The sequence below is a fragment of the Calypte anna genome, chromosome 1, assembly GCF_003957555.1.
Source record: "Calypte anna isolate BGI_N300 chromosome 1, bCalAnn1_v1.p, whole genome shotgun sequence".
Lineage (NCBI taxonomy): Eukaryota > Metazoa > Chordata > Aves > Apodiformes > Trochilidae > Calypte > Calypte anna.
Genome location: NC_044244.1, coordinates 48,658,184 through 48,682,884, shown reverse-complemented (window position 1 = coordinate 48,682,884; position 24,701 = coordinate 48,658,184). Strand labels below are relative to the sequence as shown.

Below are 24,701 nucleotides of genomic sequence, written 5' to 3'. Positions count from 1 at the left end.
AGATGTACTGGGAATGCTCTCTTCAGCAGGAGCACCTGTACTTCAGCTGCTGGAACAGCATCTGCAGACTCATGAGGGTGAAGTGGCCAATCTCAGCAGCAGAAGACAACAGGGAAGGGCAACATAAAAACTTGTTGAACACTGAACACTCCCCTAATGAGGAGAGTTTCCATGAGGAAGCAGAGAATTTTGGTGCAGACTGAGATTTCTCCCCATTGATATTTGTGGGCTGAGCCCTGCACTCCAGCAGCCTTTGAGACTCTAGGAGAGACAGTTCTGTGTGAGGACTGCTCACTCTCCACACAAAGGTGTGCTCAGGGAACAGGGCCAAGGCTGCCAGAGGCTGGGGTGCAGTGCCCCAGCTGGGCCATCACAGCCAGCGTTCTAGAAGTAATCTCCACCATGGCAGTGCATAGCACTGCTCCATGCTGTGTCTGTAACCTCACACAAGAAAGCACCTGCTTTCCCCCTACCCCCTTCAGGCACATGAGGATCTACTTTCTGACTCTGTTTTTACTGGTTCTTCATTTTAATAAAGGTTCTTGCACCTGCCTCAGCCTCATGTGGTTTATTCATCCCCTCTTTAGACCAGGAAGATGCTGTGTCATCCTCATCCCCTCCTAGACCCCCATGCACACTGCCAGGGGGTGAACCCCATGGGGATGGTACCTACCCTTGCCAATCTGCTCCCACATGTCCTTTTCAGCTCTAGGAGATCTGCCCCAGCCTGAAGGCAAATTCAGTGTTAGGCCCAATGGTGACAGCCTGACAGTCCCCACTGCAGCTGTCACAGAGGGACTTTCAAGGAGCTCCAAGACTGAACCATGAGTGTCCAGCTCTGCAGAGCCAGCAAAGGCCTTCCAGGGCTAGCAGCTCCCTGCTCCCTTCCAGTCCCACACTGACCCACCAGAGGGACACTCGCAAAGACCCAAACGTCCTCTTTAACCAGTCCGTGCTCTGAGATGCCAAACAGAAATGTATGTAACCCAACACGGAGTCGAATCCTGATGCACCAGCACACACTGGGAGGAGTGCCCCCTTCCTTCTCCCCAAAGGCTTTCATGGGCCTCCTACTAGCTAGCTCCACAGGCCACTCCAGGCCTTCCCCCCACCATCCTTAGTGCTGTGGGAGGGATACCCTCCCCACTGTCCCTTTTGCTCCCGGGGGGCTGCAAGGGAGGCAATGTTAGCTGAAAAAGATCTCCCTGACATATTTCAAAACATCGTCCTGAGAGCCCTCCTGGCCTGTCTGCTCTGCACTGGCACCAGCACCAGTGTCTGAGGGGGATGGGGGAGCCGGACTGCAGTCGCTGCTTCTCTCCACGTGGGCTGTGCTTCCAGGAGCCTCCTTTGGTGTTGCTGGTTGGACCTCTTGCTCCTCTTCACTCCCGGCCCGGGCCTTCTCCTCATCTTCCTCGCACTGTAGATTCTGACCAAAGGGAAAAACAACCACACCTGGCTGTGTGCCACTTCACCCTGGGGGCACCCCCAGCGGCGGAGGGCAGCACACCATCTCCGCAGCACACCCTTCTCACCAGTTTCCAGCTTGGCAGAGGAGCCATTCTCCTCCCGCAGCGCGGCCAGGGAAGGGAGCGACCAACAGCAACTGCTCAACACCCCCAACCTCCGGGAAGGCGAGGAGAAGACAGACCCCCAGCTCGCAGAGAGCCGCCAGGGGGCCCAGAATCCGCCTGCTCCCCACCCCACTCCCCGCTGCGTTACGGCCAGGGCCGCGTCCCCACCCCCGCGGCTCCGGGCTCTCACCTCGGCCAGGACCGCCAGCGCCACGTCCACCAGCTCCGCCTCGTTCATGCAGTACACCGCCGCCGCCCTGAGCACCGCACGGGGAAGACACTCAGCGCGGGCAAAGCCTGGCCCGGTACCGCTGCTTCCCCCCTTTCCAGCGGCACTACCTGGGCCTTGCTGCCGCCTGCCGCCGCCGCCTGCTCCGGGGAGGCGCCGTCGTCCCCCCGGCCCGCTCGTCCCCCGTCGCCTCCATCCAGGCCGGAAGGAGCCGCCGCCGCTGCCGCCGCGTAACCTCCGCCATCACTGCTGCAGGGGCACCGCCGGCGGGGTGGGGAGGTGCAGACCGGGGCGCCGCCTCCCCGAACGAGAAGCCCAGAGCTCCCCCAGCTGGGGAAATGCCTGTAGCCACTGGAGGTGGGGGGCACTGGCACCCCGAGAGGAACGAGGAGTTAAACTCAGCGGGAACGACCCCCTTCTCACAAAAGAATGCGCCAGGCAGAATGCGCCAGATGATAATATCGGTGTACGTGAGATAATTTTGCATTTTTGACGTATAGAAGCCCTGTGTTAGGAGGAAGGTGTGCTTGGTCTGTGGGAGCCCAGCAAGCACCCCCAGCTTTGCAGCGAGCAGTGTCTCCATCCTAAAACGCAGTGTCTTTGCGATTCGGCAGCTGTTTAGCGGGGGGACAGCGCGAAGCTTCCCTGCACATCCAGCGGCTTGGCAGCAGCCCCAACACCGGCCACCCCTGCCGCTTATCACGCCATAACGGACGGAAAGACGCACCCTCCATATTCTGACACTGGCACAAGCAGGGCTCCTGCACAGCAGCTCTGCCAAACGGCTTATTTCCAAAGGGATTTTTGCCCTCAGACGCCGTAACGCCCGAGGGGGGCAGCGCACTCGATGCCGGCCCCGCCGTGCCCCCACCCCCCGGGCACCTCCGTGCCGCCCCGGGCTCGCTCGCCACTGCCGCTGTTGGGGCGGCCCCTGCAGGCGAGGCCGCCGAGCACTGGGGTCGCCGCTTGGCTCTTCCTGGCCCCCCCGGAGCCTTGAACTCTTCCCAGGGAGGAGGCACCCGCGGCTTCTTTGGGCAACCTGTTCCAGGGTCTTACCACCCTCACACTGAAGAGTTTCTTAGAGTGTCTCACCTCACTCTACCCTTTTCGGGTTTAAAACCCTTACCATTTGTCTTATTGTTACCTGCCCTTGTAAAATGTCCCTGTCTAGCTTGCCTGTACCCTCGGGTTTCCCTAGAGCGTTCTCCAGGCTCAATCCCAACTCTCGGCATGCAGTTCAGCAGACTCTTCATGACGGTGCTGCAGCCAAGCTGTTCAGTTAGGGCTGTGACAAAGTGGGGTAAAGTTAATGACCCTGGTGCCCCAGGAACTGGGCTGGCTCCAGCTGGATTTCTAGTATAGGACTGAACCCATAAAGCCTCCTGCTGGTTACAATCTTCTGAAATCCCAGAGGGCTGGCATAGTGAGGATTACTGGTTTCTACCACACAGCTCTTCTCCAGATCCAGCCAGTGTGTCAAATGGTTGGCCATAGGGGCTACAGTCTAGGTGCTCAGTTTCTTCTGCCTAGATCCTCTATCATGGGCAAGCGTTAGAAAACCATGCTTAACAGAGATGCCCAATATGCTGACTGTTTGCTCTTTCAGTTCTTTCCATCACCTGGATACCACATTCGACGTGTTGCCTGAAGCAGGAGCTTGGTGCATGGAAACGAGTTGAGCAGCCCGTGCCCATTCTCACACATCTTAAATGATGCAGTCGGATCCTGAAGGTCCAGCAGAAGCGTCAGCTCGCACACTTCCAGCTGCAGATGGACATGGAGTGTGGACACAGTCTGTTGAAAAGGAGTGCAGCAATGGTAACTTCCTGAATGGTTACCTCTGTAAGCTTCACTGGAGTGAAACAGATGGGGAAAAGCAATGAAAAAAGCACTCACAGAAGCACTGCACTTACCTCCTTTGTAGGTTGTCTTGCCAGTAGCAGGAGCAGAGCAAGAAGATGATTTTGATTCCCCTTCCGAGTCTGATGGAGTCTCTTCTGCACTAATGTATTACCTGTGGCAGAAGTCACACCTCTGTAGCCCCAGGGCTAATATGCAGTGTGATGCTGCAGTGTTGCTGGGGATTCATTTCCCTGCTCTGTTCTCACCCACTCAGCTTTCTGCACTGGGGAGAAAAGCTTCAGCTCAAGAGGATGCTTCAACTTAAGACTGTCAAGGGGACAGAAGTGGTTCTAATCGAGGCTGATACAGATATCCATAAATAAAGCCTGCCATTGTAAGGAGAGCTGTTCTTGCTACTGAGGTCATTTTGGGGTGCTACTGAGGAGGTAAATGAATCTGGACCTGAACTGTATTTTGGACCTCATTTCATTCCCATTCTGAAGCAGAAAGGCTTCATAGAGAGGTTGCTCAAAGTGCTGTCCAACATGACTTTGAACACTTTCAGGTGTGAAGCATCCCGTAACTTCTCTGGGCAACCTGGTCCAGTGTCCCACCACCCTCATTTCAAAACATTTCTTCCTTATATATCCAAGTCTAAATCTACTCTCTTTTAGCTTAAAACCTTTGTCCTGTCACTACAGGCCTTGGCCAAAGGTCTCCCTCCAGACATTCATTCAGCTTGCCACAACCTGACATTCAGACACATTTTTATACTTTTGGGATTTCTTTTTCTCACAGTGCTGGTTGAGACCTGGAAGTGAGAAATACTCACCACAATCCAGATCTGGCTGGGCTACAGTTGAAGCTTCCAGCTACAGAGGTCCACTTGGCCCAGGTCCCACCTCTTCAAATGCAAGTATCTTCAAGAAATCACCCTTCACAAATATGCCAAAGCATACTTGGCAAAACCAGACTGAAATAATGTTCCACTTCCTTTCCAGGTGATCATCCCTCAGCTGCTGAATGGTGGATGTCCATACATGTCTAGGCTCTAAACCTTTGGTTTTAAGGTCTTGGGATTTGGAGGAATTTTGGAATTTTTTGACACTCACAGCCTTTGGAGGATACCAAAGGTATCTTCCAACAGTAAATTAGAGTGCTTCTTCGCATTATCTGAGGAGAGCTCTGCCAAGGAACAACAGTCTTGTGAACTCCCAATAAAGGCCAAAGACATTGCCATAGAGCTTACTGCTGCCTACATGTAAGCATGTGAAACCTGGCTGCTTAGCAGCCCACTCAAAAACTATGCAACACCTAAGCACAGCCCTTGCCCTTATGGTTGGGGGAGTACAGGAGCAGAGACAGCTCCAGTAACAACACTACACAGGACCAGACTGGCTCTAACTCTCCCTCCTCCAGCACACCACACCAGATACCTGCTTGACATTGTGTAGCTCTGAACTTCACAAGCATTTCAAAAATTCTGACTCAGGATCTCTCCCCTAGCTGGTTGCAGGTATTACAAGGGAACACAATACAGCTGAGCTAACACCATTATTTTTGTTCCTGGATGTCTTACAATGGTTCTCCCCAGAGGGGAGGTGTCAGTGCCAGAAGCACCTGTGAATGCACACAGGAACACTCTATAGGAGACATCACTGCCCCAGCCACCATCCATGTTTTGGAGCAACAACTGAAGACAGCACAGAAATCAAGTGCAAGGGAATATTTTCTTTTTATGGAAAAAAAAAAAGAACAAAACCAAAAAAATAAAAGCACAACAATAAATGCTATACACCAAAAGGAATACTCTGGTTTTGCACCACCTTTCCAGTTGGAGCCATCTTATCACCATGTGCTGTGCTGCCTCATGCATGCCCTCTCTGGCCTCACCTTTTTCTGTAGAACCTCTGATGTGATCCCAGCAGCCTTCTAGCCACGTGCTGCCCAAGACTCCCTAACAGAGTGAGTCCAGCTGCCACAATGGGTCAGTGAAGACATTTTTCAGTGCTGCCACTGATCCAGTCCCACACTGGCATTCTGTTGCACCGTGGTTTGGCAACTCTATTTAACATTTGTCAACAGGCAAAAGCTACAATGAGAAAAGTGACTGTGGTTTGCCTTCTCTCCCATGCAGTTTGTTCCTACAGAGTTAACACTGCTTTTGTCAAGTCTCTTGCCCTTTCTCTTCAGCACTGTCTGGGGTTAAGACTTTTGAGCCAGTAAGGTTGTTAATTTAATCTTCCCATCCATAGAGGCAGTGAGGCAGGTCCCGCAGTCCATGGCCGTGCTCCAATCCACTGTGACAACGGGAGCTCGGTGTCCTCCCAGGGAAAGGCAGCTCTCCAAAACCTTTTCCTCACCATTTAACTAAAAGAAGGAAAGCATAAGACTTTAAAGAGGCAAGTTTCTGCAGTGAGAGCAGTGCACTCACAGGAAAAGCCAAAGCCTCCTACAGACTCCATCTTTTGTTAAGATGTATGTAGCACACATGAGGAAGCAAATATCCAGTCTCATGACAGACACACGTGTTCTCAAGCAACTCAGCTTCTGACATCAGCTGAGCTGCAGTCATTGAACAAGGCCGGTTAAGAGCACACACTGATGAGGAGCACATAAGCCAAAGCTACAGCTCACATTAATGCAGGTGCTCCAAATGCCGTAGATGCAAAGTAAAAATTCTGTCTCATCTGCCTTGCAATGGCTTGTACTGATGGGTATCTACTCAACAGAAAGCAGGCAAGGGGAGTATATGATCAGTAACTACTTGTTACTGCAGCACAGAAATTTGGGTACTTTGAATTACACAGCCTCAGCCTGTTTTAATGCACAGTAAGGGGAGAGAATCTGGCTGAGACTAACATAGCATCAGTAAGCAAACACAGCAGACTGAAGATGAGCATCCGTCAACAATTCCACATTCTGAAAAAAATTAAAAGTTTGCCCAAGGCACCTGTGCATTAGGGAAAACTGCTGCAGCTAAGCTTTAAGAACAAGGAACAAATATTCTAGCTACACAGAGAAGGCTAAATAGTTCCAGAGGGTTCAAATACCTGCTCAACACCACACACTGCTAAAATGCACACTGTATGAAACTGAGCAGCAACTTTCATAGAGCAGGGATGGGTTGGTGCTGCTGGAGAACTTCCAGTGGCTGATGTTGCAGCTGCGTAACAACAAGAGCTTGTATGAATATGCAAGGGTACTCCCCATCACTTCTAAGGCTTACCTTGAAAATTACTCCTCCAGTAGAAGAGCACGTCAACATATAGTTGCCCTCAGAGTCAAAAGCAAAAAGCCTTCCTCGTGGGAACTGGACTTGCTTGTAGCCACTGTACCCAGACAGAACAAAAGGACCCGTAGCTTCGCTAGGAAGATCGTACTCAGACACCTTCAAGCCACTTTTGTGAATATTCCACTGAATAAACTGGGATGGCAAAAAGATACAACAAAAGCCCACAGTTAAACTGACTGGGATGAAGGCAGAGGGACTTTTCATCATTTTCAAGCCAAGTGGCTGTTCATCACAAGCAAAAGATGACATGTTGACAGCTATATATAAGTGGCTGCATTTGTAAAACACAGGCTGCAGAGGTTGTAAGACTGCCCTGCTGTGCAGGCAAACACACACCCTACCTTCCACAAGCACTGCTGCATCTGTGTCCTTCGACACTGCACACAGAATCCTGGTGGGAATTCACTTAGCACTCATCAGATCAGCCAAGGATCCACACCTTCAAGCAGTCTCCCTCCCTGAGTCACACCTCTGCTGCTGAAGACTGGAACTGCAGAAACTGAAGCTTTTATTGTAAGCAACAGGGTGCTGCTAACAATGTAATTTATGTGGTTAAGGCTCTGCCTCCTGGTGAATCCCAGATCAAAAATGTGGTGATCTCAGGGGCACAGAAAGGTCCCCTTCACATGGCTTCTAAAGGAAGGGGAGGTCATGAACACTATGATTTGCAGAGAAGGTTCGAGACAGCTCCAGTTGTTAATATGCTTTCTAGCCACTCACTGCAGAGGCTGCATGCAGCAGGGTGGTGTTGCACACCTATCATTACAGTTAGCAGCCCACAGATTTTCCAGATTCTGGTGGGTCTTTTTACTGCTATCCCCATCACATGGAGAAGACTCCCGAAGGGATCTCACTGTCAGCTTACCAGTAGAAGGCCACCCTACCTTGCCATCCTCGCCTATGCTGTAGACTGTGTTCTCATCATAGCTGAACTCAACGGAGTAGACTTCCCCATCGTGTGCCTTCCAGCTCATGGCGCACTCATGCTGCTGCATATCTGAAGGGAGAACCAGCACTGAACACTCCTTGTACTCACACAGAACTGAGCTGAAGAGGGAGAGGCCCTTTAGGATTCACAAGGTCTCTGTTACAGCCCTCTAAACCAGCCTGGAGGAGCCCAGTCCAATCCCAGCACCCTGAGGTGCTCATTGTGGCTTTCACAAAATCACTGCCAGTACCTTGTCAGCTCTTCCTCCAGCTTTACAGGGCTGCTCACGTCCTCACTGTCAACTACAGGCATTCTGCACCCAAACCTCACTCCTACCTTTCTTCTTCTCTTCCCTTGCTACCCTTGTCCACCCTCAGAGCTGCTGCCATCTCTGTCCCCCCACAGAGCTGGGACTGCAGCCTCCAGCTCAGTATCTGGGCCAGAAGCAGACCCCTCATTCACAGAAGAGTGGAGGCCCAAATTGCCTTTATCATAAGGTCAGGCTGAAGAGGACAAAAACCAAGACAGAAATTACTCAGGGAAGAAGGACTGATGTGAAGCCCTTGCCTTTAACTGGAAGGTCACCCATTAATTCCTTTCCTCAGGACTCAGTCTCTGGCAGAGGTACTGCTACATGGCACAGTCAAGCCCTGTGACCCAAGGGCAAGTTAACTCTGCTCCTCAGCAGGAAAAGAACAAAAAATCCAGCAGCACTACCAGAGCCTCCAGCCAATGTCCCCCCAAGAAGGTTTATGTCCATTCCCTCCTGAGATCTACCATGGAAGAGAGAAGAGTAGCTTCCACCTTGGTGTTCAGGCATGTCCCAGAGCTGCCCTGCCACGGGCACAAGAAAGGTGGCAGGGGCAGCCAGCTGGGGACACCAAGGGGACACTTCAGGGCCCAATCTCAACATACCAAAGAGACGAACAATCCCATCTGCAGCCCCAGTGACCAGCAGGTTGCCATTGTGGTTGAAGGCTGTGCAGTTTATAGCAATGGGCTCAGGCTCCAGGGAGAACTGCAGCTGGAAGGGAAATTCTGCATTAATGCCAAGAAATGCAGCTGGGGGTGCTGAGGGCTGATGTCCAGAGGAAAGACAGTATCTAGCAGCAAGAAATCCTCCAGCTTGGAGGCCTGCACTTCTCTTGATTACACAATTCAAGAATGGCAGCTGTATTTTACTGTGACACTAAATCAACAATTTACCTCAGCCAAGCCACAGCTTTCTTGGCCATGGCCTCAGGGCTGCAAAACCAGCTTCTGGCAGGCATTAGCTTAAGTATGTTGCTTTCTCCTACATATTAATGACATAATTTCTTAAGGACAAAAGAAAGGGATGGACAAGGATTCCCTCCCAGAACCTGACTCATCTAAATCAAAATTATGAAGATGACATGAGATGAAAACTGTGAAAGGAGCACGTCACTTAAAACCAGCGACAGGGAAAATAGAAACAAAGAAAACCCTTCAATATAGCTCAACTGGACAAAACCTGACAAAAGCATCATTCAGTCCACTTGGGACATTTTCATTCACAAACTGTGCAGGCAGGATAGAAGCATGGCTGATTCCTATTTTTAAGAATCCCACAAAAAAATTCAACACAGCAACAAAACAGAAAAACCCCACCCAAAACCAGCAGCTACTTATGCTATTCATTTTTATCCTGCACATGACAGAGGGGAAGGAAAAAGAGGAAAAAGAAGGGTATTGGAAAAAAAGTCAGCATAATTTAGAAAGAGGGCTCCTACACATTGAAACAGAAGACACTCAAGCAGACTAAGAAAGGAAAGAAACCTAGCAAGTACCTGCTGCTTCATCGTTTTAGTGTCCCACAGTAGAAGCTTTCCAGGAACCTGGTTCATGCTTTTGCCCCCAGAGCTCACTGCTGAGAAATCCATGTGAGAGATGGGGCTCTGGGCTGCTGCAGAACAGACAAAAGAGGCTCCACTTGGACTACAGGCAAGTGAGAGGATCCTGAAACACAGAAAACAGTCTGCACTGGCTCTCCTGAAACACAACACTCAATTACAGACTCACCCTTTAAGGCCCTGCAAGGCAAGGTTCACCAAAAAGGAGGGTGCTTAGACATATTTTGAGTATTTTCCATTTAACTGAGCATTTTTACACTTCTCAGACACAGATTGCCCTCTAGATGGAGGGCCCTTCACTTAGAGGAAAGCAGCAAGAACTTCACCTACTTTTTTCAGTCAAAAAGAACAGCATTTTTATTTATATATGGAAGTCAGTATCCCACAGTTACCTGGGCATGTCTTCATCAATGCTGATTTCACAGAGATTCTTCTTCGCTTCTGTATCATAAAGACGAACTGTCCCGACCCCACTGCCAAGCAACAGCTTGAAACCAGAAAAAAGAGAGGAGTGTGAGCAAGTACAATAATGCTTTCAACACCACAGAATAATTTTTTCCAATCTATGCATTCATATTAAACTCACTCCATTAGGGTACATCCTGTCTTTCTGTGGGATGTCACTGAGTGGGACTACCCCAGAGCCACAGAACTCAGAGTAAAAGCACCACTTTTACAGAGATCTGATAGGCATCAAGGTGGAATAAAAGTCACTTTCTAGAATATGGCTCAACATTATAGGATGCTAAACATTTGTGAAGTCTTAATATCTAGGGGAGACAGTAAAGAACACAGAATTAACAATCTAAGTTTAAGAGGACACCAAGTAGAAGCCTCTGTCTCTGTTCAACCAAGGGAGAATTAAATACTTCAGAAGGGCTCACACATGCCTTATTAGTGGTGCTACAATTTAAATCAGAAGTTAAACCATGGTGGGATGCATTATTGAAGAAAATTAATCAAGCCAGATCCTTCTAACTCCAGAGGCTAACTCCCTGCTGAATCCCCATATATTTCAGAAAGAAGAACCTTCCTATCAGCAAGCAGGAAATAACTCCACAAAGCAGAAGAAACATCAAAACAACTGCATTGACAACTTCCTTCTTATGAGCAAAAGAAAAGAAAGAGACAAGCTGTAGCACCAGGTCTTCACAGGTGGCATTTTGGGGTTAGCAGCAACACATCATCAGAGCCAGAATGTGAACAATATTCCCTCATTTGCAGGCCTGCCTTCTCACACAGCCCTGTCTCTTCCTTCACCAAGGAAGGGCATGAAGCACTAGCAACAGCTCAAGGACTCCGAAAAATGCTTATAATTTAAGGCTTCTCTTTAGTAAGAGAAATAAAACACTAGAGGAAAAATCCAAGCTGTCATGACAGTTTAACAAGCTCTGAGCTCCTTACACATCTACCAACCCCCAGCTCATACCACATCAGTGGAAAACTGGCTAAAGACTCCTTTTTACACCCACACAAGTGGAATGCCCACATCACAGCCCTGCTCTTTTCTGCTTCTGGCTCAGGGTATGAGCAAAGCTCCTTAGCAGGGTACCCAGGGGCTGTTGTACCAAATTGCCTCTGCCTGCCTGCTCTGTCCGGAGAAGAGGCACTTCTCTTACAGGAACTATTTCTATTCTGCAGCTGTACCTGCACTGCAGCTGGGGAACTTGTGTCTCAGGATAATCAGTGGTGACTTCTTTGCTCAATATACAGAGCACACTCCTGGCTCAAGTTTTTCTTAGACCTTACAGGCCTCAGTTCCCCGTGTCTCACTGAAGTGGTAACTAACTGTTGCCCCAAGCTCATCCACAATACAGCTGTCTAGAAGGTAATGTGCAACATGCAGCAACACAGCCCCAAATCACCTGCTCTGACTCTCAAGCCTCCACACACAGGCTACTCACCAGCCGATCACGTTTGGTGGCCCATTCCAGAGACAGCAATGGAGATTTGGAAATGGATGAAGCTTTAGTTTGCATTATGGGGTTAAAAGACCAGACTTTGATAACACCGTCCACATCCAAGCTGGCCACCCTCCGTCCAGAACAATCAACCCTATACAGAAGGAAACTGGTTAGATATTTTTCTCCCTGAAGTTCTCAGATACAAGTAAGACTCCCCAGGAATCCTTCCTTCTTCTGGCCACACACCAGTTCCTTCTGCAAGAATCAGAATTTCCTTGCACCCCTTCCTGTTCAGTCTGCAATAACTGGCATAATGAAGAGCACCAAGCTCTATATGCAAAGCATAACGCCCTTAAGCAATACCATCCTGCTTTCCCAGGGAGTTTCTCCATGGCTGGCACCTTCCAGTCACAAAAATGTCTGACCATTTTCACAGACTTCCATGAGAGAGCCCTCCTCTGCCATTACCTGCAGTACATGATGGATGAATGGTGCTCCCCATACTCCTCCTGACTCAAGACAATGAAAGGCTGCTCCTGCCGGACCCCCACAGCCTCTGCACTGCTCATAGGCATTTTGGTTGAAGTCTCTGTTTGCTCAGCATGCAGTTCTGAGCATGGATCTGTCTCAGCTGTGCTAGCATCTGTTTTCTTCTCAGCACTTTGGCCCTGAAGGAAGAAATCCTGTGTGAAATACAAGGAAGCAGCAGCTCCAGATCACGCTCTTCAGCCACCCCAGCCTGCTGGGTAAAAAAAAAAAAAAAAAAAAAAAAAAAAAAAAAGAAGCTACTCTGAAACAGAAGCATTGTCAGCTAAATACCCCTTCTGCCAAGGACCTTTCTGAGCACAAGGAGAAGTGTGTTAAACAACTGTGCCTTTTAGCATGGCTTCCTCAGTTGTAGAGCCCCTTATATCCCATCCTACATGCCCACCCATACATGTTCCTGTAAGGATTAAAGGAACCACAGCATCTCTCTTTGGAACACCTCAGCTGATATTAGGGGCCCATTTTGAGAAACGTATCTGATGCACATTACAGCACAGATTCACAAGCAAATCAACATATTTCAAGCAATTCTTGAGTTCAGCAATGTAATTTAGGTACATATAATATGCAGTTCAGTCAATCTGCGGGTTCAGTAAACTCTCAGCGGGTGATGAGCCTCAGTGGATGGATTGTCCTTAACTGCCAGAGATTTAGTCTGTGTGCACCGAGGCAAACACTGCAACCAACCAAATGATGACGATAGCAGAACTGCCATGAGTCCAAAAGCTTAATACCCAATTTGACCAGGCAGACAGAGTAAGTGGAGTTTTAGGAACAAGAAGCAGACACAGCGTTGTTGCAGTCACTTGCTCACTCTCCCCTCACTGTGGGATGGGAAGGAGAAAAGATAACAAAAAGCTGATGGGCTGGGACAACTGGGACAAGGACAGGGAGGGTTCACTCACCAACTATAGTCACGGGCAAAACAGACTCGATTTTGGGGAAAGAAAAATTTAATTTGTCACCAATCAAATCAAAGCAGGACAATGAGAACAAAAACAGATCTTAAAAACCCCTTCCCCCGCCCCCTCCCTTCTTCCCAGGCCCGAATTACTCCCAGTTTCTCTACCTCCTCCCCCCACTGGCACAAGGGGATAGGGAACAGGGGGTTGCAGGGAGTTCATCACACATTTTCTTCTCTTCCTTCCTCCTCAGGGGGAGGACTCCTCACAGCCTTCCCCTCTTCTAACATGGGGTCCCTCCCATGGTAGAGAGTCCTTCAGGAACCCCGCCAACATGAACCCCCACCCATCCCCCAGGCAGGGACAGCTCCAGCTCAGGCTGCCCACAGAGTCCTGGCCTGCTTCAGGCACAGCCACCTCCCCTGGTGCAGGGTCCTCCACAGCTGCAGGTCCACTTTTGCTCCACCATGGCCTTCCATGGCTGCAGGTCCACATCTTCCCCACCATGCTCCTCCGTGGGCTGCAGCGACACAGCCTGCTGCCTCAGCACCGGCTGCAGGGCCTGCCCTCCTTCCTCACTGACTTTGGTTATCTGCTCAGATATTGCTATCACCTTCCCCTCTCCTCTCCCCTGCAAGTCTTATAGTTTATTTTCCTCTTCTTAAATATGTCAGTTGCAGAGCTGCTGATGGGTTCGGCCTTGACCAGAGGTGAATCTGGCTTTGGAGCCACGGAGCTTCCAGAAGTTTCTCACAGGAGCCACCCCTGTGGCCCCTGCTGTCCTACCAAAGCCTCCACAGATACACATTAGCACATAAGCAAGTAAAACATCTGCAAACATTCCTTTGTTAAACCATTCTCTGAAGAGTGAATGCCTCCAAAATAGCATTGATATGATGGTTCTGAGTCCCTGTTCTGTAACATATCCTTGCCTTATTTATAGTAGCTTCACATCTTGAGCAATGGGTCAAACACTGCATAAACAATTCATCTGAAATCACAAAGCTGGAAAAGATTGGGAAATAAAGCCAAGAATGCCTCCCTATGTGTTAGTTTAAGTAGGGAGACAACAACCACTGAATGACACTCATGTGAAAGAAACAGTGCTGCCTTTCAGTTTCTTTTCTGCTCACATGTATTGAGAAAAGCAGAAAGCCAAATAGCATCACCTTCCCCTAGAGCACCAGAGGCAACCTGTACATAAAAAAACTGCCTTAAACTGGGACATCACAGTAAAAGGAAAGTGCAAGGATACTTCCTGGGAAATTGGGCTTTGCCTTTCCTGACCAATGTTTAATTAAAATGTTTTAGATGAGCCATGAGGAAAGTTTCTCTCATAGCCTTGAATGCTCAGTGGTGGAGTAACATCTCTCCAAAGCAGTGCTCCCCCACGCAGAACAGCCACACACAGGGGTGGCATCAGTCCCTCAGTACTGTCTCTCCCCCAAGGCAGAATGTCTCAAACACCCAAAATAAATATGCCATTATTCCTCCTGTGCTCCATATCCTTTGACATGGCTGCTGAAAGCCAGGTGATACACAGGTGAACAAAACTAGTCCAGTGGTCTTTAGCAGTTAAAATCCAGAATGCAGTTTTATTTCATTAGGTAAAAAGCAGGGCACACCCCCAGACAAAACTGCAAATTACAGCACAAAAAACCCTCAAAAATTAAAGGTTTCTATGAAGGATGTTTCAACTCCTATCCAGGAAAACTTTTTTATCCATTTTTAACTGTCTCACACAGAGCCTGCACAAACCGGCATAAGGACCACAGGAGGGAACTCTCTGGGCTGGACAGGTGAGCCAATTCCATTGCCACTAAGGAACAAGGTATTTGAACATAGCCATTAAGGTGGATGAAACATTCCCTCCCCACAATGAGACCGTGAAAAAAATCCCAAGAAGTGACAACTCTTCTCCCATTTTAAATGTCAAGACTGATTCCCTTCTAGGGATACAGAAGTAAACACACTGTGGAAGGAGTTGATTAACTACAGCGATTAACCTTTGATACAGTTAGATCTGAGAAGCAAGTCAGAAGTTTAACAGGAACACTTGCACTTGTTGTACTGCCTAAAATAACCAACTATGGAAATGCCAGCCCTCCGATTCCCAGCCTTGCAGCGTTGCCCGGTACCTGGAAGGTCCCTTTTGACAGCAGTTCCTTCCTTTCTTTCCCATGCTCCTGCAACCGCTTCTGTCGCTGCTGCAGGGAACTTGACTCGCCTGCTACTAACCCACTGAAGTGGCTCTTCCCATCCTTACTGCTCACTGTTCCGTCTTTTCCTTTGGCACTCTGGGAAGGCAAAACAACGATTTGGCAGTGTTACACTTCTATGAGGTTGCAGGACACAGAACAAAACAGGAGGCAAAGAAACAAAGCACCTTCAAAGGCTCCTCAGGCCCCTAAACAAGCGCAGCTGTACTTGTGCTGCACTCAAGCCCAGCATACACTTGGAAGGAGGGAAAGGACACTTCATTTTTTCAGGTGGAAGCAAAAAGTTGGAGCAATGCTGTGCTGCACATTAACTCCTTTGATATGGAGAACATTTCAACAAACACAGATGAGAACTACCTGGTGATTTGTTGGTTCTTTCTTCCCTAGCAACATACTGCCAGGCTGTGTTGGAGAAGCCCCACTTGGATGAGCTGGTCTGGAAGGACCCTTTTTACTTTGGGAGAGGAAAGAGGACAGAAAGCCTCCCCGGGACTGAAGAGAATGTGCTGTACTCCTCTGGCTGCAGGTCATGTCACTAATTAAAAATCAAACAAACAAAATACACGAAACACAATATGAAAGTCTAGCCAGATGATCTGATCAAAGACCACCCAACAAGCAAAGCACCGCTTTCTCAAGTGCTGGACAACAGATGATCCTGTCCAAGCTGATGGAAACATTATGTATTAAAGAACTGTTTTAAAGCCTCCTGTAAGTATCTGGAACAGATCATTATAATTACTGTAACCAAAGATTACTTCTCAGAGATGTCACTAAGACAGTGGGCTCAACTGTTGCAGAATCCCTTGTAGGACCACCTCAAACTCCTTCCACTCCACCTGGGTTAATTTAAAAGCACCCTAAGAAAAAGGCAGGGGATTTCCAAAGGAGTTCTTCAGGATTCCAAAATTAAGGAATAAAACAGACCTACTCTGAGAGGCATTCAGTATCCAGAGCTTCACTGAACACTGAGATAGGCAGCAAGTCATGATCAGCAATTTGAAAGCACAGGACCTCACTATTATCAAAAACGAAACCCAAAGAAAGTAAGAAAGCTTAGGCTCATTTTTATGACTACACACACCTCCCTTCAGAGCCCACAGTGCCAAAATCAGCACTTTCTTCCCACAGCATACATAACTGTCTGACCTCACTGCTACAACTTCCTCTGAGAGCAGAGCACAACCCAGGGGAAGGTGAACAAAATCTTCTTCACTCTATTTATCCTCTCTTCTAGGAATGAAATGTTTTACCAAAGCTGGGGTTTAGGTCAAGCAGAGACATGGAAAAAACAAGCAAAACTGGCCCCCTAATTAAGAGACATGTTCCACACACAAGAAATGTCTCTTCTAAGTCAAGTTTTTCAAATACAAATGGACAAAAATAAATAAAGGAAGAAATTAGCCCACCCCTCACCTCACTGTCCCCCATATGTGCAGATGAACATCAGGGCTTCCCACACAGAGTAGTTAAACAACAACAAAAAAACATCTCAGATTAAACTCAGTAACCTGTCCTGTGCAGAAAGTGCAAAGTTATCAAGACAGTCTAAAAATTGTCTGATTAAATAGAATTAAGTGTCTGGTGAACTAAAGCAAAGACTGTGTGTGGTCTTGATTACAATTTCTATTTGTCACTGTCAGCAGGATAATTCGATCAACTCCTTTCCTGTCTGAATAGCAGTGAAAGAATCACATGAGAAAGTCAAAGCCCCAGCAGTGTTATTAATACTTTGTGGCTAAGCCATGTTTGTTTTCAGATCCTTGTAGAGCAAGAAAAGAAAAAAGCTCAATAACACAATGAATTCAAACACAAACTTGCTTTGCATGATTGTGTACTGGGGGAAAAGAAAGAGTTCCAATAACAATTAAACAAGCTGTATCACAGTATATTTCCAAAGACAGGGAGGCAGCCATAACACACACTGTAACTGCACCAAGTTCATGGGCAGTTCTGTGCTAAAACTCCTTTTCACCTGCCTCAAAAACCAAGACAGCATCTTTGTGTTATGACCTTTAGGTCATACAATATCACTGTCTGCAAAACAACACAGGGCACTCACCTACTGCACCACAGGCACTAAAGAAAATAGGAGCCAAGAGACAATCCACTTCATTTGAGCAATACCTCAGGGTATTACACTGCTACCAGTGCCCCAGAACACCTTGGGGTAATGCTGAGAGCACAGCAGAATCAAATCCATGTGTGCTTGGGCTCTCGCTGATGGGCAACGCTCACAAATGGTGGAAGAGGTGCCTGTCATTAATTCCTCAATTAAACTCACTTAGGTCACCTGAATTTCTACTTGGATGTCTTTCTGCATTGACACCCAAGGCAGGGAACAAGCAAATGATCCTTCAGAAGCCTCCCTGACCCAATAAGAGCAGCAGAGCCTATCCCCAGCTCCTCCCCTGCTGGCACTCACAGCTCTGAGTCCCCAAGCCGATCCATGTTGGCCACATATGCCGGCAATTTGTGATGCACAGCTCCTTGTTCCACCTCCAGTTCCTCTTTCTTCGCGCGAGAGGATTCAGCCTGCAAAGCAAACAGCTAGAAGGAGAGAAGGGAGCCAAGTAAACAGAGGGTCACTGAGATTCACCTCCTGCCCACTCACTGAAGCTGCTTACTCCTTTTATTTCAACAGCCCTAGAAGGGTGGGGAGGGAAGAAAATCGCTCTGGCCGGCTGAGCACCACATTATTCCAAGGAGGCGCTGGAGCCTACTTAAAACCCTTCCCTCCTCTCTGTTGGGCTGTTGCTGTGGGGACATGAATGGTGCTGGGAAAGAGCCAGCCAGGGCAGAGCTATCAGCCACTCCATGCCTGCAGGTCAAGGCCAGGGCATTGCAAGTTACTGGCAGCAGTGGTACATGGGCACAGAGCCTAGAAGGTAATCTTCCTCCCACAGCCAGGGATTTGGTGACCTGGCAGGGTGCACCAGGGCCAACGCCATCAGGTCATCTTGCAATCCAGCTCCACACCCTGCCCAGCTCCCTCCCAGGCATGACAGTGAGATTTATCTCCACATCATGGAGAAAGAGATGTTTTTCTTTTCGCCACCTTAGCAGAGAGAGATCTCAGGATGTAGCTTTCTGTGACATGTGGTTTAAGCCTGTAACTCTTGTTGATATGAAATGTCCCTCAAGCTTTTTTTGTTTCTGTACATTAGCTTTTCAGATATAATTATAAATGACCCTTCTTAGGGTTTACCATGAGGTCGAAGTTGGGAAACAGATACTCACATTTCCATCAGTTCATCTAAATTACTTCAAGGTCCACCACAACCATGGAAATTCTGCCATTTCAGAAGTGTCAATTTCTGCTTCTTTGTCAAAAGCTACTACCCATTTCTACTGCTCCACCAGCTACAACCTGGAAGTGACTGAATAATACTTACAAGTTTCCATGTAAAGTCAACCACATAAGCCCTTAACCTGCCACTAGTTTCAGCTTGTTTTGACTTCGCAGTGCGACAGGAAAGGAATTTGCACAGCACCCAGCCATCTGTCCAGATAGCACAGGGAGATGGAGAGTAATACTTCAAACAGACATTCCATTATATGCCCACAATCCTAGGTTTACTAGAGACAGTGGAAAGATAATCCAAAATAACAAAGGACTTACACAAAAACCTGCCTTGGAACCTGCACTGAACTGAACAGTTAGAACTTTCTTGAACGGATGGAAACTATTTTACAGAACTCCCAGCCTCACAAGTTAGCAACTAAAGAGCAACTTCAGTTCTGACCTTATGCCGCAACGATTCATTTTCTTCTTGTATGAGACTGGTCCTGAGACATTCAGCTTCAAAGTTCAAAATGACTGGAACTGGTGAGGAATGTTAAAGAAAACAAAGGCAAGAACTGGTGTGCACCTGTCTTAATTCTGAACGCCAGCACTTCATAGTGGCTATTTGCCTGTCAGACAACAGAGCTGGCCAGTCCATACTACTCGCAAGAAACACGAGCAAGGCCAGAAGACTAGTATCAGCTTAGCCACCTAAGCCAACTTTGTACTTACTTTGTACTTTATTGTTGCACAAACTATTTCAGACTGGCTTTGAAATGATTTTTATATTCTTCCTTTTTATATGTTAGAAGTGGAGGACAAGACAGGTTATGTTACTACATTAGTGTACGTTGAAGAAACAGCTGAAGATGAGCTGTATTCCAGCTACAGTGCAAACATCAGCAAACAAATATGGTAAAAAAATCAGTAGTGTAGGACAAAACCTGTTATTTCTGCCAATGCTGAACTGCCGCATTACAGTGAGCTGTCACCAGACAATGTTGTGGAACACCCATACGCAGAGAATGGTCTGACAGGAGATGCCAGTTCAGTTATGGACCCTGACCCAAGGTTGCATGTCTGTTTTATACTATGCCAAGCAGAGGAAAGAGTTTCAGAAGATGCACACATACATATAACATATACATAGGGGATAGAACATATCATCATATCATTAAACAATAACTATTTCAACATCTTCTGACAGCTTCCTATTAAGTCTTGGTGCTAAACAATCAGCTGAAAGCAGCAAGTGATGTAATACAGTAATTCTTGGCACCACTGTTAACAGTAAACAGAAGACCAGGGCAAGGGAAATTTAACTATTGGTTGCAAAAAAAAGGATATGCATGCACTGAAATAAGACGCTCAGGAAGTTGTGCAGAGACACGATAAAAGTATCTGCCCACTGGCGTGAGAAATAGGTGGCGAAGGTGGGGTTGGAGTCTGGGGCAGGGAGGAAAGGCAGGACAAACCAATCCTTCCACTCCGCCTGGTTCTGGAGCTCGGAGGCCTGCTTGAGGAAAAACTCCTGTGTCTTGTCATTGCGGCCGGTCTGAAACACAGCAAGAAGAAGAGGGCTCACGCTTCCATTCCTGCCACCACATAGGTTCTAGGAATACTTGTTCTGTGTTATGAGCACACTAACAACTACTTTCACCACTCAACAGCAAGTAGTTAAACACATTCACCTAGGAACAAAAGAATCTAAAATTCACTAGGAGAGGCTCACAAATGCATTTAATCCAACCTTCTTCCTAATCACCAACCATGTTTAAAGGGTGAGGCAAATTGAACTAATCACTTACACCCATTTCCAGCTAAACTGGAGTGCAGTAACATAAGACTTGAGCGTTTGTATGAACGAACATTGTACCAAGGTACACTTCAAATTACTCAAGTCTACAGCAGATTGAAAAGGTTTAAATACAATACATTTTTCAGGCAGGACAATCACACCTCTGCATAAGCACAGGGCAAAACAAAACATTAAAAAAAAACAAAAAAAAAAAACCCACTTCCAGAAACATGCATTAGATTCTGTCTCCTCCACCAACACCCATCATTTAAGATTTTCAGTCAGGGAACAATAGCAAAGAAGAAATATTACTTCTAAATGGTAAAAAAAAAATGAAACCTTAATTCTTGACAGGTATTTGTCAATTCAGTTTGCTAAAGCCCACCCTATGAAATATTGACTGTTCTAGTGTTTGAGCAAGATAATCTCTACTACATTTTAAGATTATTATTTTCTGCTCAATACAAAGAAACCAAAAAACCCTCATTTATTTTCTGTCCCACATTATCTAGTAGAGATTTGCAGCCCGCTTCTCCCCTCTCTTATGAAGTCAAACTCAACTCCACCAACTTCAAGGCACCTCTTCTTCTTCTGGACTCTCAAACTCCCTTGAAGTTTTAAGACCTTTAGTGCCTGTAAGTACTGCCAGAGTCCTATCAGAAGGTTAGAGTGGAATACAGAAATCCTGCAGTAAGGCCCTTCCCTGCACTGATGCTGCCTGCTCAATCATTCCTTATTCTACATTGGAGCAGCTGACTACTCCTGCCTACATACTTTTTCCTGCCCGTTTCTTCAACTTCTGAATATTGCTTTGAGTACTGTTCTTGTCCTCCTCAATCCTTATGGCAATGCCACATGAGGATGTTTAAAGATCTTTGTGATCTCTACCAGTATCCAAGTTATTAACAGAGGCTGAGCAGGACTGATCCAGCCATACAGCCTCTGAGGGAGGGTGGGGGGAGACTGCTTCATGTCTGAGCATTAATATCTTACTCCCAGCTAGTCATATTTCCCTCTCTCCTGATCTTCCTTATCCTGCTTACAAGCTTGTCATGTGAGTCTGCATCAACCTCCTTACTACAGTCCCGACGCATGACACGCGAGTTGTTTGTCCCTTACCCCCGACAAGCCTGGCGGCTATTTCACTGCTGTGGTTTCAGAGACCACAATCTATTTTAAAAACAGAAGCCTTTAAAACTCAAGCCCTACCTGAACAGTATGGACGAGGTAGTATCGGAACAAGCTGGTCTTCAGCTTGTTCACTGTGGGCCGGTACACATCCTCCAAACGGCTGAAAAGGCGGCGGTCCAGATAACTCCAGTAATCCCGCAGGGCGGCCAGATCGTAGCTCTGAACAAACTGCTGCAGCTGGTCCACTATTTTATCCACCTAGAGAGGGAGGGAAAAACAGGGAAGACTGTGGTCACGTGAAGGCTCTTCTGGCACAAGAGACTTTCTGTAACCTCAGGCTGAGAAGCTTTAATTGCGCTTACACTACAACCCAGCTCTTTTCCCAATCAGGGAAACGCTCTGCATTTTGTATCTGCATTCTTCCACTCTGCAGCACCTTTCAAATTTAAAAAAAAAAAAAAAAAAAACACAAAAAACTACAAAACAACAACAAAAACCCACGAAAAATACACAGCCACACAAAAAAACAAAACAACATAAAATAGTTTTCAACAAGAGGACCACATTTTGTTAAACACATGGTGGGGTTTTTTGCGTGTAAGCAAAACTTTCTGCTTCTTTTAAAAGAAGTCGGTTGGTAACAAAGAAAACAGGAATATGATTAAATGTTGAAAATTCAAGTGCAGCACCTGGAAACAGTACTATTTTTAGATTTAAAAATAAAAAAGCCTGGATTTAGGCAAGCGAAAGACAGAGACAGATGCACTGTACTGCAGTCTTTTATGTACCTTTAACTTTAATAACTTCATTTATTAACAAGGTAGGCATAAGAGGCAGCAACAGTTTTTCTTTTGTCACTATGTCACTTTGATCATTGTCCCTGCAATATGAATAAGGCAGAATAGTGGCATGGAACAGATTTTTACGTCACTGACTTCTGATGGCCAAGACCGGCATCAGAAAAAAAAAAAAATGCACCCTATAAAAAAATGTAACCACCAAAGCTGTTTAATATGTGGTTTGCTCCCTTTTCACCAGTTAAGGTCTCAGGTCATAAACCAGCCTCTATGAAGGAAACAGAACACTATGACTCCAGCAGTCCATTTTTTAATTTTGCCTTGGGCAATAGCATCCCAAATAAGTTAATTTCATTCCAATTTTTAATTTTCAATTAATTTTAATTTCGTGTCAACCCGATATTATGCCACGTAATCAAATGTCTGCCGACCTCTAAACATTACCACAGTGATGGTGTTTTAGAAAGAAAAGCAACACGGTTTATGAATGATAACGGTAGCAGCTGCACCACCGGTTAAAGACAAACCTGACCACTACTCACTGCCCAGAACTGCTGCTACAGGAACGTGAAGCTCATACAAAGGACTAAAGCTTTTTTTGAGGGTGTTTTCGAGGGTGGCAAATCCTGTGCCCATTTCCACGCATCTAGCAAAGTAGCTGCTGCTTAGAACATCCCGACTAAAGAGCGGAGCTGTAAAGACGCTGGATAAAAACAAACTCATGACCGAGAAGAGCTGCAGGCACAGGGATGTCCTCCTGCCACTGCCCTCTGGCTCTCCCGTCTCCTCCCTTCCTCTCAGCAGGAAGCTGAGAATCCTCCAGCAGGTCACAGCTCGGATGCAGGGTCTACATACGGTGGTTTCAGATGGGCCGGAACGGGCCGGAACCTGCGGCCGCCGGCAAGGAAACCGTGCAGGGGGATGGAACCCATCGCTCCCCGCCGCTGCCCGGTGCTAAAACCGCTTCGGAACCAAGCGGGACGAAAGCCGACACCCGGCTAAAGCTCCCTCCCTCCCCTACACCCTCTCCCCACCCGGGGATGCTGGGGGTCCCGCTGCCCAACCCATCCCGGGTGCGGCGGGATGCTTCCGCGGAAGCTCCGAGAGCTGCCCCACCGCGGCAAAGGGTGCGCAGAGGGGGTGTCCACGGCCTGCCCGGTGACGGAGCCCTCCCCGCGGGGCACCCGCGCTCCAGCGCCTCGCCAGCGAGAGGGACGCGGCCGCCGCTCACCCGGAAGCCCTTCTCCCGGTCCGCTTTGATCTCGGCGTCGAGCTGCTTTAGGGCGGCGGTGAAGCCGCGGAAGAGCAGATACTCCCGCACCAGCTCGTCCGTCCGCTCCGCCGCCGCCGCCATGGGGGCCCCGCGGCGCCGCCGCTTCCTCCCGCCCACGGCCGGGGAGGGGGGAGCCCAGCCCCGAGCGAAATGGCCCGGCCCAGCACTAGAAGGACTACAGTTCCCAGCATGCCTTGCCGGCACGCCGGCCCTTCTAGCCCATGACGTTGCACATGCGCACGACCCGCCCTCTTTTTCCCGCCTCTTCGTTGCACCCCTCCCTTCCCTGCAGGCGCCTACTGCCCGCGTTTTTCCCGCCTCCCGATTGGTAGCTGCCGGACGGCGGCTGCGTTCTGATTGGTCATTCGCCACGTGTTGTTCATGTTGCTGGGCGCGGGCGGGCAGAGGCGCGGCAGCGGCGGGACCGCTATGGGCGGGGTCTGGGCGGAGCGGGGCCGGGCTGGGCCGGGCCGGGCCGGGGCGGGGTAGGGAGGGTGGGATTGGTCCTCCGCAGGTGTCGGTTCTGAGGCCCCGGTTGTCTTTCCAGGGGAGGCCTTTACTCCCACGGCTGCAGCAGAAACAGCGGGCGCGGGCGTTCTGACCGTGCCTGCCGTCGGTAACGGGGCGGGGCGCATCGGTCTATTGCCATCGGTCCGGTTTCTGGGAAAGAATTTACCCAGGCGGGTGCCCTAAGCTCTGTCAGGATGGTGGGGTGGCTGCAGCAGGCCTGGCTGGGTGTAGATCTGGCCCTCTCAGAGATGTTTTCGTTTGGTGTTGCCTGCTGCAATATCAGAGTTACTCGGGGAAAAAACAAAAGGGGTGGTGTGAAGAAGTCTGGTATTGAGTAACATCGGAGGAGTCTCGGTGCTTTTTGAAGCCGAGCCTATGGAAAAGGATCGTAAAATCACTGCAGGGAGGGGTGCAGGAGGTGGGAGGCTCGTCCTTCGGGCCGCACAGTCAGTGGATGAGGTTTTAGTCAGTACTTTCAGATAGCATCCCTCAGGCAAAGATAAGTTTCCAAACTCATCAATTTCCTATGGAAAAACAAGCTGAGATGCCCTTGACACAAGTCACCTTGAACTTTTCTTCTTTCTCTGTCCGCTGCA

At 48.2% G+C, this 24,701-nt stretch overlaps 2 protein-coding genes across 3 annotated transcripts; both read right to left on the bottom strand.

Moving 5' to 3' along the window:
* Window positions 1–17: 17 nt before the first annotated feature.
* On the bottom strand, window positions 18–2,070 carry CYREN (cell cycle regulator of NHEJ). The gene is made up of 3 exons (XM_030469312.1): window positions 1,914–2,070; window positions 1,765–1,831; window positions 18–1,429 (listed from the first exon to the last, which is right to left on the bottom strand). The coding sequence occupies exons 1-3, from the start codon at window positions 2,045–2,047 to the stop codon at window positions 1,187–1,189; spliced, it is 444 nt and encodes a 147-aa protein (XP_030325172.1). The 5' UTR covers window positions 2,048–2,070; the 3' UTR covers window positions 18–1,186.
* Window positions 2,071–5,358: 3,288 nt separating this feature from the next.
* On the bottom strand, window positions 5,359–23,732 carry WDR91 (WD repeat domain 91). 2 transcript variants are annotated; one of them, XM_030461966.1, is made up of 15 exons: window positions 23,554–23,732; window positions 21,604–21,783; window positions 19,944–20,151; window positions 19,057–19,139; window positions 17,736–17,860; window positions 15,668–15,845; window positions 15,230–15,388; window positions 12,112–12,311; window positions 11,644–11,794; window positions 10,132–10,226; window positions 9,677–9,845; window positions 8,784–8,892; window positions 7,825–7,937; window positions 6,875–7,072; window positions 5,359–6,015 (listed from the first exon to the last, which is right to left on the bottom strand). In XM_030461966.1, exons 1-15 carry the CDS (start codon window positions 23,674–23,676, stop codon window positions 5,851–5,853), a joined length of 2,256 nt encoding a protein of 751 aa, XP_030317826.1. In that variant the 5' UTR covers window positions 23,677–23,732; the 3' UTR covers window positions 5,359–5,850. The 2 variants fall into 2 exon arrangements, with proteins under 2 accessions (XP_030317826.1, XP_030317816.1); XM_030461956.1 differs by having other exon boundaries at window positions 5,397–6,015; window positions 12,112–12,326.
* Between the last annotated feature and the right edge of the window lie 969 nt (window positions 23,733–24,701).